General features: G+C 43.4%; 2 protein-coding genes across 2 annotated transcripts; one reads left to right on the forward strand and one right to left on the reverse strand.

The window, feature by feature from the left end:
• The first annotated feature begins 3,829 nt into the window (after nucleotides 1-3,829).
• Nucleotides 3,830-4,816, forward strand: LOC147437885 (uncharacterized). Its single transcript, XM_086486633.1, has one exon. It carries the CDS (start codon nucleotides 3,830-3,832, stop codon nucleotides 4,814-4,816), a length of 987 nt encoding a protein of 328 aa, XP_086342759.1.
• A 5,516-nt stretch (nucleotides 4,817-10,332) lies between these two features.
• Nucleotides 10,333-11,671, reverse strand: LOC147437886 (uncharacterized). The gene is made up of 3 exons (XM_086486634.1): nucleotides 11,463-11,671; nucleotides 11,259-11,398; nucleotides 10,333-10,922 (listed from the first exon to the last, which is right to left on the reverse strand). Exons 1-3 carry the CDS (start codon nucleotides 11,669-11,671, stop codon nucleotides 10,333-10,335), a joined length of 939 nt encoding a protein of 312 aa, XP_086342760.1.
• Nucleotides 11,672-17,245: the final 5,574 nt, after the last annotated feature.

Genomic DNA, 17,245 nt, shown 5'->3' on the forward strand with positions numbered 1-17,245 from the left:
TATGCTTTCAGAATAGCACACGCGTAATGCTCTAATACCACTGTCACAAGACGGGCACCACATGCCAATAGAAAAGAACAGACTGAACATACTTTTAGCACTTCAATACCAACTGCGCTATGAGAGAGAGAAAGAGAGAGAGAGAGAGAGCACAAGTGGCACGGAGTGGTAGAATTCCACCCAAGAGAGTATTGGCCCCAAACCTTGGCACCCCTTTTGGTATTTCTTTATATTACTTGACCTCAGTACAATGTCTCTACTCGTGCTCTGCACCTTCTCCTTGAAGCGTGCCAGAGACTGAGCCCTCTGCACTTATTTAAAGGCCCTTGGCCTATGAAAAGCAATTTACATGAAAAGCCTTTAAACTCAAAAGAATCTAGTCCAAAAGCAGATGCCCAAAATCTGCAAGCGTGATTTATGAAAATTCGTACAACTGCCACGTCAACAACGCAAATCGTGAAAATTCATACAGGCTGCCACGTAAGCATGTCATTGCAATTTACGAAGCGTCCGTACTGCTACCACGTCATCAGTTCATGTACCAACTGTCTTTTTTGTGTGTGTGTGTGTGTGTGACTATAACTCACCTGCATGCTACCTTCTAAAACCGTTTCCCAACAGGATCATCGAGAGATGATGGAAAGAAAGACAATCAACATACAACTCAATGGCACTATTTGTCAACAAACACGCTCTTTTCGAACTAACTTAGCACTCATAGATCCACACTGCCTCACACAAAAGCACTTGCAAGAGCAAGGTACACACAGCAAGTGTTAGGAAAAAACCGGGTCCAGTGTCTTTTAACGGGTTGAAATCTTGAAATCCCGGTTAGATTTTGAGCTTGCCTTGAAGAAAACCGGGAATTTTTCACAATTTCTAGTGTAATTACTGGGAAAAGCTTCAAACTTTGACCTACAAAATTGGCAGAATTTCGCGCTTAGGAAAAATGTATTTTTCTAGCCATGATGTACCACGTACATAACACATATCTCGTATAACTCCTCAAGCCTGAAAATAACCAGGGACAAAAAAAATATCCGGTCAATGGCACTATTTGTCAACAAACACGCTCTTTTGGAACTAACTTAGCACTCATAGATCCACACTGCCTCACACAAAAGCACTTGCAAGAGCAAGGGATGACACTCCCTCGTACACACATGAGACACCTCTCTCTCTCTACTTGTGCTACACTCTCTCACTCACACAAATAGAAAAACCTAGAGAAAGTTGGACTCTTAAGTCTAAAGAAGTGTATTGTCATTGTCTTTTCCCAACAAGACAACATACACACAAAAAAGGGAACTTCTTGACCAGATATGACATGTCTCTAATATGTGACAAGTGTCCTTGTCTTAAAACACTGTGCATGTATATACACTAGCCAATGGTTCATGGCCGCCGCCACAAAAAACTAAAACAACACCAGATGACTCAATTAGAACAACATGGTAGAGAAACTTGACAATCACTACCACAAGACACCAGCTCGTTGATTAATCTTGTTGATGATGTGACTAAGTATAAATGGCACAGCTTCATGCTTCTTCACTAAAGAAAAACTTGTTACCTTTATCGTGCTTTTCTTGTCCATGCTTGACCTATGTATCTAATACTGCTTCTTCCTAAAAAGACCTTTGCTTCCTAATCGCTAAAAGTAAGCCAAAGCTTAGATTGCCTATGTCCATGTTGAGCATATCATTCAATCGGTTTGAAATATTCAGTTTAGGAAGCTCATCATTACGTAAATGTGTCATACATATTGACGAAAGGACCGCCAAGCAAGTGTCGCGTGACACATCCAACCCTATGTGTCCGTGGACAAGCTACAGCATGACCAGGGTTCAGTTCAGTCAAGTCAGTCTAGAATAGGAAGTGATTTGGCACTTTTGTGAGTCTCTTTGCAGACCGTGCATGTTTAGACGCTTAGAGGAGATGCATATCCTCCGGTTGCACACAGCATGATCATCAACATTACAATCAAAATCTATCAGGAGCATTTTCTGGTGCGTAAAGCCTATTTTCCCTATTTTTGTCATTTTTCACTTATTAATTTTAAGTGACTTTTGTTGGGAACTAGGTAGGGTAATTTTGCTAATGAAATATATAAGCAACCTAGCGCTAGCACAATCTGGTAGAGAAGGAAGAAGTGCACGAGGCAATGCAATTGCAACAGGCATCTCTCTTCCCATCTCAAACAAGAACCACCCCCTTCAGCCTGTTGTTTTTCAGCAAGAAATGCCAGCGTTTTCATTCCCTTCAGCCCGGTGTTTTCAGCATCCACTCCCTTCGCCAACAGTCCTCACATTAGCACCTGCAGACATCAGTGTTTTTAGCCTAAGAAGACCAGCAAGTCAGCTTTTACAAAGCAGCAAATCAGTGTTTTCTTCAGTAGTAAAACAACAGCAAATCAGTGTTTTCATCAGCAGTAAAATAGCAGCAAGACCAGCATTTTTTAGCAGAGTCATCATCCTCACCGTTCTCATCGTCGTCGTCAATTCCATCCTAAACATACCTTGCATCAGCATCTTGTACCAGATTTGTGCAATCAATAGCATAGACCTCTCTCGCCAAGAGAGGGGCCCTTGGAGGAGGGTTTGACAACATCTCTGGTGTCGTATTCTCTTCTCTCTCTATCTCTCAGTCTCAGGACCTTCACACACAATGTTTATCCACTTTGTTTGTGATCACTTGCACTCTCTCATTAATGGCAGGGGAAGGCTCTCCCTTCCGTAAGTAAAAGGAACCTTGAGCACAGTTCGAGCACTCATCTCGAGCAAAGTTCAACATTCACTTCCACTGCACCTTACAGCAAGACTCCAAAGCTAGGAGCTTTGAATGCGTGGAAGCTTCCCAAAAAAACATATGACAGTAGAGTTGAAATGCATGTTGAGGGCAAGCCATGTGCAAGCAGCCTATCTGCTCTACTGCCCTTTATCATAACACTTAAGGACCACTTCTGGGGCCACATAGTGAGGACTTTCCACTATCTATACGAGGATTTCACTTGACATCTTTCACACATAACAAGGTCACACAAGTGCGATGCTAAGAAGTGAACAATGCAGGGTGTGTGCATGGTTAGGTGGACTAAATACCTATGTCCCGGACATTGGTGGTGGAGAGGTAGCTTCTTGCATATCAAAGCAGGAACCAAGAGAAGAGTTCTAAATAAAACTTTAAAGTTTCAGAGCGTGGACATTTATGATTAAAATATTCCCACGACCTTTGGCAGTTTCGTAGTTCGATAGTTCCCTCCACTCCCCTGGAGAACTTTCAAACAAAATTAGTCGGATGTCTCTCTCTCTCTCTCTCTCTCTCTCTCTCTCTCTCTCTCTCTCTCTCTCTCTCTCTCTCTCTCTCTCTCTCTCTCTCTCTCTCTCTCTCTCTCTCTCTCCCCTTATCTCTCTCTCTACATGCACAGACATCTTGCTCTCTCCTTCTCTCTCTCTCTATACATGCACAGAAACCAAGCATAGGAGAGTGAGCATTGATAGTCTTGCAAAAACATTTGCACAGAAGCGTCTCTATGAACCAAACACAGAAGGGGAGTTTCTTACAAAGTTGGTAGTCTTGCAGGAGCATTTGCACATAAGCTTCTTTTCCAGGCAAAGACAAACACAGAAGGGGAGTTTTGTAGGAGGTTTTGCAGAGAAGACTTTTTGCTTTTGTTTTCCAATCAGCAAGCAGCTAGAGCAGCTTTTTGAGCTAAGCACAGAGGGTGTTGGTAGTGAAGCAGGAGGTTTCAAGCAACAACTACAACTACAACTTATACATTGCAGGAAGAGTGGTCAGCATGCACTCTTCGCCACATATCAAGAAGGCCATGGTGGGAAGAAAGCCACATCTCGACCTTGCAAGCGGTAGGACTTTAACTTTGGTCTACATGGCACCCGCATCGAGCGGAGCAGCCTCATGCATTGGATCAGCATTGGTTCCAGCACCCTTGGGTAATGGGTTTATTGGAGAAAGAAATAGGAATGCATCTATGGAAACGGCATTGATTGGAGCATCGGCAAGTTTTGGAGCAGGGATAATAGATGGAACAGCATGTGTTGAAGCTTCCTTAGGTTTTGGAGCATGTGAAAACCATGCCAGCATTTGTGAGTGCACAAAATGTAGAAGGCTTGCTGCCAGAAGTTATGAAGCTCGCAGAAATAGAGAGTATTGTCGCAAGCTCAAGGAAAGTCAGAACCAATATCTATCTCGTCCGATTATTGCGAAACGCCAAGCTATCGCAAAGCGTATTGTCACATGTTTCAAACAGCACACAAGAGGCCTTGACAACGAGACAAAGGAATCCATCATGAAGGATGTGTTGAATGATGGTTGCATGCGTGGGATCCAAATTGAGATGAGAGCGAATCCAGTGCTGGTGGGTTTCAGCGACACTCTTTCCACCATCAAGAAACCCATGAGCAAGAAAGAATTGTTTCTTAAGAGGGCAACTATCATGATGGCCATGAGAGCACCGGCCCCAAACATTTATGCAGCTTCAAAACTTCTAGGGACACACCGTAGAAACTTCTACGCAGCAAGAGAGAAATTAAAAAATGAATCCTTGCCATTGCATTTATGCAAGCGACAGGCACGCACAAAGGATGCAATCTCTGCTGAGGTCAAGGAATTGGTGCTCTCCTTCTGGACAGAGAATACACGTGTCTCACCGAACAAGAAGGATGTGTGCCGAAGACGAATCAAGAGAAAATTGTGGCAAAAGCATCCTCTACATCTTCTAGAGCAACCCCAGATGAATGTTTTCTATATTCTTATGTTTTTCTGCACTTTGAAAAGCGCCCTGAGATTACATTAGCTTCATTCCTATCTTTCTTGTTGGCGTGTTGTAAGTTTTTTTGTAGCTGTAAGATTAGGTAGGATAAATACGGTAATCAGCCCTATGGTGGCAGCCACCCTCTGGTTTTCATGAGTCCTACCATTGGAGTGATATGCGGTAGGCCGTCAGTGCTAATACAAGCTTAGTTCTTGTTGCATATCTACAAGAATGGTTTTCATAGTCACCAGATTGTGTGAGGTAAGGGTGGTAGCTATCAATTTTAAGGAAGAAGTCATTGATATGATGCCATGTCAATCAGCATGCAGCTTATAACCTGCGATGTCCACCTACTATATACAATAGTATCTTCAGAAGTCATTGTCTTGGTGGCTACCCAATCTATAAGACATATTGAGTGTATCTACTTACTAGTAGGCATCCAGGATGGTAGTTATAGTGTTGCTTGTAGAAGAAATTTGTTGGTCCGGTAGCTAGGTTTTCCCATCTGGTGGTGTTTGAGCACAATGTAGCAATTCAGTTCAAGAGGTAGCTATTTTCCCTTTTCACATGACTAGTATGTCTTGGTAGCTACCTTTTGTAAGTACCTTGCTTGGTAGCTATCCCATTATTTGTGGTGGGGTGTGCTCATGAGCTGGCTACAATGACATGGATTTTAGTCTTTCTTGAGAGCACCCCAATTATGGTCTAGGTAGCTACCCATTTGGTTTGCAGCCTCCCAAGGTAGGGGGTGACCAATCCCTCGCTACCTTCCATACATGGTAGCTATCCCCTAGGGTTCAACTTGCTATTGGTTGAAGATATAGTCAGGTAGCTACCACTCTACCTTCATTTTTGGTTGGGTGCTATGTGGTGGTAGGTGCATGAAAGTGGTACACTAACAGATCATACAGGTAGCTACCCCCATAGGTGGTGGCAACCTGAAAAATAGCTCATCATACACGTAGCTACCCCCTAGGTGCTAGCAACCTGAAAAAGAGCTCATCAAGGAGGCTAGTCTTGTGACGGGTGGCTATAGATTGCATGACACCTGCTAGCTTCCTGTATTAGGGAAGGTATTTTGAAGTGCATGGTTTCCATCGAATATACTTAAGCTGACTAGGCCATAAGTAGGTACAATCAAGTGCATAATAGAAATAGGTCAACAATTTTTTTTACTTGCTGCTTAAACCGTGCTCATATGGATGTGAAGTCCAAAGGTTTGCATGTTTACGAGTAGAATTCTTCCTTCAATTTCAAAGAGCCCATCCAGATGTGAAGATTGGGCAACGAACTTTCGAGAAACTGAAGCCATACTTTGTCCGCAAACTTAAGGATAGATACACGTGTTGTTGTATAACACATGTCCAAATGTCTTTTTTGAGAGATTCCTTAAACCAGATAAGGCAAGGTTCTCTTGGCTTGCATTCTGTCAGCTGTACTTGCCAATGTAAAATTTCTAGGGCCACTGACAAGTGCAATGTATGTGCTCAAACCTACAGCAGTATGGCAGTACTATGGGAATCTGTTGTGTGTCCGACGTCTGAAAGTGCCATCCATCACAATTAAAAATGTTTAATGGGAGAATTCTCTATTTGTGGACCAGAAAAAATGCCTGCATGCCCAAGGGAAGAATCACAGACAGGATGCATCGTGACAGTCAAGCTATTCGAGGATGTCGAAGTTGGACAAACAGATGCCGGGAAAAAGAAGAAGAGGAAAGTCCTTTCATTCAAGAAGATGAATAGCAAAGAGCTTCTAGTTTTGTTTAGGGATCACTTGAAGAAGTATATCCAACATAACTCTGTGTATAGATGGCAGGCTGAGCAATTCAAAGAGTGTCTTCTACTTTTTCCAGAAACGGTGGTATTGTTTGTAGTGGACTTCGTAGAGAACTACACGTTCAAAGAGCAGAACGAGATTCAAACAATGCACTGGTACTCTGATCAGGTCACAATATTTGTCCACATCACCTAAATCCGCGTTGCAAGAGTGGTCCAAAAATATTATCTCTTCTACATATCAGATGACAAGACTCATGATACTCTTTTTGTTCAGCATTGTTTCATGCTACATCACCAAAGGTTGCAACAACTTGGCATAGCAATCCAAGAACATTGGGTGTGGTCGGATGGCGCGGCCTCTCAATTCAAATCCAGGAGGCCTTTTTACTTTGTTGCTAGGTATGGCACTCTAACAGGGGCTCTTATGGCATGGAATTTTTTAGGATCAGGTCATGGAACAGGTGAGCATGATGGAGCAAGGGCTGTCATCAAACGTCATCTCACTCATGAGCAGTTGAAGCCAAATGGAGTAAACCTCCAGTGTGCACATGAAGTTGTAGCATTCTTGAGGGATACCATGTCTACAGGTAAAGAGGCTTCTTATCCATCAAAGACCAGGCTAGTATCATGGGTGTTTTGGGAGATCAAGTTAGATGAGGTCGATCGAAGCCAAGCATGGGATTGTAAGGTTGTCCCTAATGCGTGGAGCATTCATTGCGTATCTGGTTATTCGCTGACAAATGGGAGAGCTCTAAGAAGTAGGACACTATCATGCTTTTGTAGTGCATGTATGCACGGTCTCTGGAGGAGATGCTCCATTCTGTGCATGTGGGGTCTTGGGAGTACATTTTGATCGAGCCCACAGGTGACTTTGAGGTGGAGGAAGAAACAGACAATCCAGCTTATGAAGGACATTATGACACCCTAACAGATGTTATGCATGTAGATGATAACTTTGTTGTTGCTGCAAGTGCAGACAATGAAGAGCTTGTGGACTTCTATTTGTTGAAGTGCACGGGAGAGAAGTCATGCATCAAGTCTCCAATTACCGATGCTTGGGGTAATTATTGCCTGCGAGGATCTTATGTGGTCAAGGGAATTTGGTATGAGCAGCGATGTAGAAATCCACATGAATACAAGCTCTTGCACTCGAAGCCCGAAGTCTATATGTTATCACACCTTGTGAGAGCTATCAAGTTTCCCATGGAGAGAATCGACCACAACTTGTTTATGATGTCCCCCGATGTATATGAGGCTGTTTACAACAGCATTCCCTTTTATACATAGGGACCTTAGAATTTCCAGAAATTTCAATGAGTAAAGTATCCTTTGTTTCTTCCAAATTAAATGGTGCAAGGATATACTGCTATGTTGTTCTTGGGCTCTAATTCACAATAGGACGTCTGCTCTCTATTTTTGTACGTGTAATGGTTCCTTCCTTTCACTTTGGAGGTTGCTATGGGTAGAGAAGTGTTTTCTCTGTAATGGTACCTTCCTTTCACTTAGGAGGTTGTTGTGGGTAGGGAAGTCTTCAGCTGATGGTTTAGGGTTCGAGGCACAAGGCCTCATCGTCAATGAACAAACAATAATCCAACCAAAATTCCAAATCTTCTCTGAATCCTTAAACCTCAATTTAGCGAGAGCGGGTGATGACTAGGTGTGAACAAGTCAAGAACCTTGGTATACAAAGCCATTGTAATTTCCCACTTCTAACTAAAAAATAAATACCGCAAGGGGCACCGGACTTTCGAGCCAACCAGGTGTTGAGTGAGGAAACGAGTTTAAAGTATGTGTGTGTGAATAAGTCTAGGTATTAATTGAATGAATTACCGCTTTATGAGACCATAGACCGGGTTTTATGGTTCCATCAACAAAATTTGAATTCTTTTCTACAAGTCTGACATGGATAGGTTTGGGTGAAAAGGATTCACAGACAGTTGCCTTACAGGTGAGAAAAACCAGCATCCTCGACTCTCTCTCTCTCTCTCTCTCTCTCTCTCTCTCTCTCTCTCTCTCTCTCTCTCTCTCTCTCTCTCTCTCTCTCTCTCTCTCTCTCTCTCTCTCTCTCTCTCTCTCTCTCTCTCTCTCTCTCTCTCTCCGTCTCTCCGCGGAAAAGAAGGTGGGCAAAAACTATAACATAAAACTACACCGTAATGGCTGAAAACCCAAACACAAGGCTGAAAATCGCCGACGTAAAACCCTTGAAATATTATATCACAGCAAAACCCCAAGGGGACTAGCCTCAGCCAGAACAGAAAAGACATAGGATTAGGATTAAGGATCCACAACAGGAGCTTTTGGTAAGCGGTAGGAAGAACGAACATCCAAGAAGAGGATTAAAGTCTTCAACTGATGGTTCCCAGACCGAGGCACAAGGCTTCATCATCAAACTCCAACCGCGAATCAATTAAAAAATTGGAACTGTAAAACCAGCATCCTCTCCCCCCCCCCCCCCCCCCCCCCTCTCTCTCTCTCTCTCTCTCTCTCTCTCTCTCTCTCTCTCTCTCTCTCTCCCTTTCATTTCTTCTCTATCTCTCACATGCACACAATATTCTATTTCAAAATTGTCATGAGTATGAATCGTGAGTCAGAGGGGGTAGCTACCATGAGACAACAGGTAACTACCATGTAGAACCAGGTAGCTACCAGAAAGAAATAGATAGCTGCCACATAGAGCTACATGCAGATAAAGCTAGCTACCATGCTAATACCAGATAGCTACCAGTCATGAGCAGCTAGCTACCATGCTGAAAATAGATAGCTACCAGTAATAAGAAGCTAGCTACCATGCAGAAAATAGATAGCTACCAATCTTAAACAGGCAGCTACCATGCAAAATTAGATAGCTACCAGTCAAGAATAGGCAGCTACCATGCAAAAAACAAAGCTAACATTCATAAACAGGCAGGTACCATGCAGAAATAGACATCTACCATACAACAAGATTTATACTGGTGGCATTTGCAAGGAGGAGACAACACAGTTGACTAAGCTTTAAAAATTTCAACTCAATTACAAATGACTTGAAGTACCGTGTATCATTTCCCAACAAAATCACAAATGCCAAGAAGTATGAGATATCCATTTTAGTATAAAGCCAGTTTACAGATTCAAGAAGGCTGATATAAATAGGTCAATGATACAAAAAGGGGTTATCAACTCCCATTGGCTGTTTACACAAGTACATAGGCCCAAACCTAAACTTGGTCTATTACAACCAAGTCGCTTTTCTCTGTGACCAATATTTGATAACATATTGGGAAACCTGGTCCTTCTCATTTGCTATCATGTGCATCCTGACATACTGATCAAGATCTTGCACATAGTTCCACCCCTTTAGCCACGGCAATAGAGTGTCCGTGAGGTAGCGAGGATCCTGTGATTCGTCATCCAATAGAAATGTTGGTGGACATATCATGGTTGTATCACTGTTGAGAATATTTTTGTACCATGTATCGTCCACCATAAGAATCGATGACCACCCTCCAATCTGGTCTCCTTTTTAAGAGCTCCGGTAATCCCTTTACAAAAATTGGTTTTGCTTCGCTGCCTTGTAGCTCTCTGATATCAGTAAGTCTGAAAGGAAATTTGACGTAGTCAGTTGGGCAGAATTTCTCTTTCTAGATTCTGGGGTGCATCCCACTCACGAAACCCTTAAGTGTAATATTCATGTTTCTGTTAGTGCAATTGGACCAGATGAAAAGGTGAAAGATGTTTGCGCATTCACAAAGAAATTGAAGCACATCTGGCCTGATTATGCAAAAGGTGCCACGGTCACTGCTTCCCTTGAACACTTTTCAACAGAGAAAATCTTTGGTTCTCGGAGGGATCTTTTGGATTTGGGTATCTTCTCAAGAGAACCCCATTCATGTCTAATACCAGGAATTTTTTAGCAGGATAGGTTGGAGGTGGCGTACCCTCCATTAGCGGAGCAGTCACAATGCTAATTGGGAAAGGCATTAGAACATCCTTCCACCTTTTTGTGCAGGAACTTACATCTTGTTGTAACTCTAGCGAATGCACTTCTTTCAGAGGCTCTGGCTGCACATCTTGCCCCACAGGGGAATCTTTTTTAGCATCACCGCCAGGGACGAAGTCTGGAGGGGCCGTTGGGTGCACATGTGTGGATGCCCCGGCAGTAAGATCATGTGGTTCATCATCAGACATTGTACCACTCTTCATGTCAGTGCCTTCCTTGCCAGGAAAAATAGCCAAAGATTGTATCAGTAGGAGCAGCTCCTTTGGTGTTTTTGTTGTGTTGGCAAAACCTGTGCATCGTAAAGAAGACAAGATCTTCAAAACCCCTTCCAATCCTTGGGGCATTACCCATTTCCACCTGTTGTAGCCCAAGGGTTTGAGTTCCTCTAGACAAACAGAACGCAAGAGTCAGAAATTTGCAATATTAATTTTTTTTTAGAGAAAATGGATCTCACCTCAATGGACAAGGCATCAAAAGACACATGCACCACATCACAAGTCACATAAAAAAACACTCTCACAATGAAAGAGGAACTCCAGGTTGATCCAAACGTTCTATTGTTACATTACGAAAGGATTGCGGTACAAAGAAGGATAGTGGTTTGATACAAAAAGGATGGTACAACCAAAAAGGCTCATAGAAGTGTTGGCTATAAAGCATCACTCATGGACACTAGGTAGAGTCTAAGCCATGCATCTTTTTGCCCGTGTGTTTGCAACACCTTTTTTGAGGTTTGCTCCACTTACTGCACCGGTGTCCCCATCCACAACCACAAAATCCTTCTCTTTAGCACTCTCTGACCCTTTGGCTGCATCCAACCTTTCATTCTGGTCTCCCCTTGTCCCCCCGCAGGAGCAATAACTATTAATAAACACCCTAATCAAGCCATACAGATGCAAACGTCTCAGAGACTACCCAGTTATACCTGAAGTCCCTTTGCATTTTTTTTGCATTTCTTGCCGTTGCAAAAGCCTCTGCAATATTAGAGCTTTTTGAGGGAGATTTCTCTTGGTTCACCGGTATGGATGTCAAGGGTTTGCTAGGATACTGGCTCTTGAAGAGCTCCACTTCTTCCCTGACAAGTGGCGATTCCGCAAGTATTTCATGCACAATGGGGAGCACATCACCATCCATTAATTGGGTTTCCTCTATATCAGGTACATTTGTTTCTGAAACATCCCAAAAATAAACTCTAGGTGCATTGTAAAAAAGAATGATGAGTAAACTTTGTACTAAACAAGTGCTTCGAAGGACCCAAGGAACTGCTGTTACCTTCTAGATTGCAATGTCTCTCTTCCTTATCGGAGAGAACACTGATCATAGCGCCCACTTTGACCTCTTTGGAGATCACTTCGGTGTCAGGTACATCTGTTTCTGAAACATCCCAAAAATAAACTCTAGGTGCATTGTAAAAAAGAATGATGAGTAAACTTTGTACTAAACAAGTGCTTCAAAGGACCCAAGGAACTGTTGTCACCTTCTAGATTGCAATGTCTCTCTTCCTTATCGGAGAGAACACTGATCGTAGCACCCACTTTGACCTCTTTGGAGATCACTTCGGTGTTTAGATCACCCTTTTCAGCATATGATCAATAGATAGGAAGACAAAACCATACAAATATTGTACGAATGTCCCCAAAGAGAGGGTTACCAAAGCTATCATCTGATTTGGTTGAAAGGACCTGCACCTCACTTTTTTTCTTGGAGGTAGATTCTACACAAGCATTAGGCAATTTAGGTTATGACAAGCTAACCATCAATGGATATAACCTTAAAGATTATGTCCCACCATGCTAGATACCATTGCATGAAAAAGGTAGCTATTCCCAGAATGGTAGCTACCACAATACTAGTGGAACACTATGCTAGGTGGCTCAAACCATAGTAGCTACAATTTAGCCAGTACAACATTGGTGCCTAAAGATTGAATGTAAGACACATGATCATGGCAATAAAGTGGTAGTCACCTCCTACCATAGCTACCACCTTTGGAGTAGTTAGCACATAAGCCACTAGCCACCTACTATCCAGCCAGCAACCAAGTCAGTACTTGTGACTAGGCAGGTCTGACTTGGGTGGGGTGGACCACCACCTACCATAGGTACTACCACCTTTGTAGAAGCTACCACATAGTCACTAGCCACCTAGCCACATACTACCCAACCAGCTAGCAAGTCAGCATTTGTTACTAGGTAGTGTTGAAGGGTGGCTACCTGTGACTAGGTAGTGCTGAAGGGTGGCTACCTGTGACTAGGTAGTGCTGACTAGGTAGCCACCACTCAGCAATAGCTAGTCACTAGCTAGCTCTGAGTAGCTAGTGGTAGCTAGTCAGCAGCTAGCCATCTACCACCCAGCTAGTTGCCACCTTGCCAGCAACCACCTTACCAGCTAAGACCTACCTAGCTAATATCTAGTCTAGAACACCTATACATGGTACCACCTAGCCAGCCACATTGTTACCCCACGTACAAGAGGTATCACAGCTCTCTTGGAGGGAAACTGCTAGCCATTAAGAAATAGGCACCATAGCTATTGTCTAACAAGGTGGCTACCCTTCATGTCACACTATTAGATGTTTGCCCCAGTAAGCACCACTTTGGAAGCTAGTACTTGTGGAGATGCAATTATAGGTAGCCACCTTTGAGATCATGCTCATATGACACCTACATGTATGCACAGGTCTGAATTTGTATTGGTAGTAGACTAATTCTACCACAAACACAACTACCTCTATTTTAGGTGTCTACCCATATGTTACCTAGGAAGATGGTAATAACAATGCACATTCTCAGCCACATTCACAGATACCATATGTAAATGAGCAAAATGACCTGCTTACCAAACTTTAAGCATCCAGGAGATGTGTCACCCCCGCTATCTACAAACATTAATTCCTTGATATTATCTAGGATGAGACGACCACAACTTGTAGCCAAGCATTTTCCCTCTCTGTCAGCAAGGTTGGCAAAACAATATATGTGGTAAGCATGTCTACAGGGGAGTATGAATATCCCCAATGCCTCTTCGTCGTACATGAGCAGGCCACATGCACTGCAGCTATCATGCACCTGTGATATCTCAGCATTAGGTGGTGGCACTTTGGGGGGTGGAACTTGCAAATGAACCGGGCTTTTCTTGCGTTGCATGGCGTTTATAAAATCGACACAAGCATCCAGTATGGGGAGAATTTATTCATTCATCTCAATTTCCCTAGTAATCTCAAGTAACTTTGCACTGCAGTCATCATCCTCCACCTCAGCTTGCAAGGTCTCTAGCGTCATTTTGAGCTTGAAGACCCGTGCCTTCTCCCTTTCCACATCAGCACTATCCGCCGCAGATGATTGCAGCTCCCCCAATCGATGTTTGGCTTTAGCAAGCTGCATTGTCACACTGTTAATGATTGACATTTCCCCCTCATTTCGACGCACATTTGCCTACATGGCATCTCGTCTTTTACACGCTTCATGGTACTGCATTAATGCCTTTGCTTGGCTGAGTGCCACAGCCATTCCAACATCATCAAGTTCACAAAGAGACAAATTTCCAAGCCTTGAAAATTTGGCCGCATTGTGCAAGCCAGAACCCCTGCTGGCATCCCCATCATCTACATTCGTAACCATGGTCATACACAGCGAGCTTTGCGGTGCACTTGCGGAGTGGAACGCTGCCCATCTTTGTTTCTTCGGTTGCATCTTGCTAGATTCCATATTGGCTACAATGATCTCAGCAAAAGCTGCCCAATTCACAGCCCCTCTCAAATGTTCATAGAGGAAAACCCTGGCAAATGCCTTTGTTACCTCCATACCATAGTTCCCAGGAGGCTCCTGGTACAACAAAGTGAACATGGAGTAGAATTTTCTCCAGAATTCCTTCTTAACAAACCTGTATTTGACTTTGCTACCTCTCTTTGGCACCTCAGTAAACACTTGCAGCGAGTCTTCATCTGAAAAATCCTCCTCATTGAGGAGACTAGGATCCTGTCCAGCACAATTAAGCTTGTACACCTCATGGGCCTCTGCTTTTGTGCAGGAGAAGCGGGGGTTCCGACGTTTTGGTCTGATCGGGAACGACGAGCTTGCCTCTCCTCTACAGCAGGTGTTGCATGAGTAGGATTTGGCCTTCTCTTCTTCACCCTGCGTGTGTCATGGTCCTCCCCCTCAGAAGTAGAGGATGCATCTCTTTTGTTTGGAGAAGCATGCATGACGTGCGTGGGTGGTGTCTTCCTCACCGGCTTGCTCTCTTTCTGCCTGGCTTCTTGCTCCTAAGACCTGTGCCTGTGTGCCTTCCTTTCTTTCCCCACCTGCTCCTTGATGTGCTGTGGAGAGGACTGAGCCCGTTTGGCGCGTGACAGTAGCTCCATGCCCCCAGCTCTCCGCGTCGTAATTCCCCCGCTCGTGGCTATTACAAAGGGGGCCCAAGCCACTCAAACTCACTTTTTGTAAAAGGACACTAATATGTATATATTGAAAAAAAAAAACCCCATGTTCTCAAATTCGGTACTATAAGTGACCTCCACCACTTACAAACTTAGGTAGTAACATGAAGTGGCTAGCCCCAAAAAATCACGTAGCAAGTGTACCACCTTAGCATGCATATACCCTGCAATAATTTTTCATGACAATTAGTAACAAAAATTTGTTCATGACAATTAGTGACTCTTGCATAATTGACATACTGTATTCTTTGGACAAGACTAAGACATCTATTGATCATGCTAAGAGTGTTAGCCAGAGGCTTCAGAAATTGAGGCGGAGTTTCTCGAGGCAACAACTATGCATGCTTGCCAAGGCTAAACGATCTTTGATTTGAAGAGATTGCTAGCATTTTAGATAGATTAAATTCATTTGTTGTACTTGATAGGAATACGACAAATACTTTGTAGCCGAAAGAACATGGCGACACTATTTAACGACAAAAAGCGCGTAGCAAAATGCACGCAACAGCTTTATAGAACGAATCTCCACTGCATAGCGGCTTGCTTTGCATAGGGTAAAACACCAAGCTTTAGGATCTTTAAGCAGATGCCGGGCGGCTTTTCTTGTTACTACACCATTTCGGCTTCTGTGTAGTGCAAAATTTAGGTGGGTCAAAGGTCATACTGCAACAAAAATTTAGGCCGCGACGGTGCCTCTGACAGCATGTGCGACAGCAGCAAAATTTATCGCGAGTAAAAAATTTGGGGTCCATTAGCAAGACAGGCATGGGCTACTTCACGGATGTCAGTGCCACGTCAATTCGAACAAAAACCCAACCAATGAGGTTTCACTAATGCTCTTGTAAACCATCCCAGCAAATGCGGTTCGGTGATCTTCAACTGGCACCTCTACATATTGTAATCTTGGCCTCGTTTGTCGTCCTACAGGGGGCCATCCCATTATTGTCCCTCGTACCCTAGCGAATCTCCATCAGCTCTCCTGCTCACTATCTCACACAGGCATGGGCAGGACGGGATCAATGGTCCACGCCCATTTCGGGGATTGGGTGCGATCTGAGCCATCCAATGTGCTTTGTGTAAATTCGAGAAAACAGGTAAACTCGCATGCAGCAAAACTTGTAAAATTTCAATAGCCTCTAGTACCACTGTCACGAGACGGGCACCACGTGCCAATAGAAAAGAACAGACTGAACTGACTTTTAGCACTTCAATAACAATTGAACTGAAAGAGAGGGGGAGAGAGAGAGAGAGAGAGAGAGAGAGAGAGAGCACACGCGACACGGAGTGGTAGAATTCCACCCCAGAGAGTATTGGCTCTAAACCTTGGCGCCCCTTTTGGTGTTTCTTTATATTACTTGAACTCAATACAATGCATGTACTCGCGCTCTACACGTTCTCCCTAAAGTGTGCTAGATACTGATCCCTCTACACATATTTAAAGGCCCTTGGCCTATGAAAAGCAGTTCACATGAAAAGCCTTCAAACTTAAAAATATCTAGTCCAAAAGCAAATGCCCAAAAGCTCCAAGCGTGGTTTACAAAAATCCGTACAACTGCTACGTTAGCATTGTCAGTGCGTTTTGCAAAAATCCGCCATGTCAAAACCTAAGAAGCTCCAAGCCATGCATTTGCACAAGTATTTTTGCATTGTGAACAAAACTATAGCATCCATATTTGCATGTACACAAGCACTATATGCACCAATAAGGAGGGGCATGCACCCAACCGGCATCTCCTCAAAGATAATGCTAGGAACCAAAACGAATCCTAGAGATTCCAAAGGCAAAGCACACATTATGGAAAAAGAAAAAGAAGAAGAAGGGGATATCCACATTGTCCATTATGAGGATATATTGTAATGGGATTTAGAAACTTCCCCAAACCCAAAATTTTGAGGTAAGACCTACCCTCTCTTGCATCAGATTCCATATCTTATGAGCCCCATGTGGTTACCTGATGTAGCTCATGTTACACTCCCTGATCAGAATCTATGCTTCTTTGTGTAAGCTTCAGCTTACAAGGGCATCTATTGGGGTAAGTTGTTTAGCTTACACTCGATACATGACCAATCCCTAAAGCCAAGCATACCAACCATGCATCCTTGTGTGCATGTATGCATCCCACTACATAGATTTCCCTTAATCCATGCTTCTTTATAGTCACATGCTATTCCGTATTAGCCACATACTATTTGACCATTTTTCCACAAGTGAACTTTCTAGCATTTAATGCCACCTTCCACTATGAGCGGATATAAGGCCATAATGCTTAGCT

Source organism: Adiantum capillus-veneris, chromosome 17 (assembly GCF_014529385.1).
Source record: "Adiantum capillus-veneris isolate H3 chromosome 17, ASM1452938v2, whole genome shotgun sequence".
Lineage (NCBI taxonomy): Eukaryota > Viridiplantae > Streptophyta > Polypodiopsida > Polypodiales > Pteridaceae > Adiantum > Adiantum capillus-veneris.

What these genes read in the sequence shown, in the direction of transcription:
- LOC147437885 (XM_086486633.1), top strand. Translation starts at nt 3,830, where the DNA reads ATGGTGGGAAGAAAGCCACATCTCGACCTTGCAAGCGGTAGGACTTTA.
- LOC147437886 (XM_086486634.1), bottom strand. Translation starts at nt 11,671, where the DNA reads ATGGATGGTGATGTGCTCCCCATTGTGCATGAAATACTTGCGGAATCG. An exon ending in AAAATGCAAAGGGACTTCAG is followed by an intron (nt 11,399 to 11,462) that starts GTATAACTGGGT and finishes GTTTATTAATAG; the next exon opens with TTATTGCTCCTGCGGGGGGA. An exon ending in TGGAGCAAACCTCAAAAAAG is followed by an intron (nt 10,923 to 11,258) that starts GTGTTGCAAACA and finishes CTGTTTGTCTAG; the next exon opens with AGGAACTCAAACCCTTGGGC.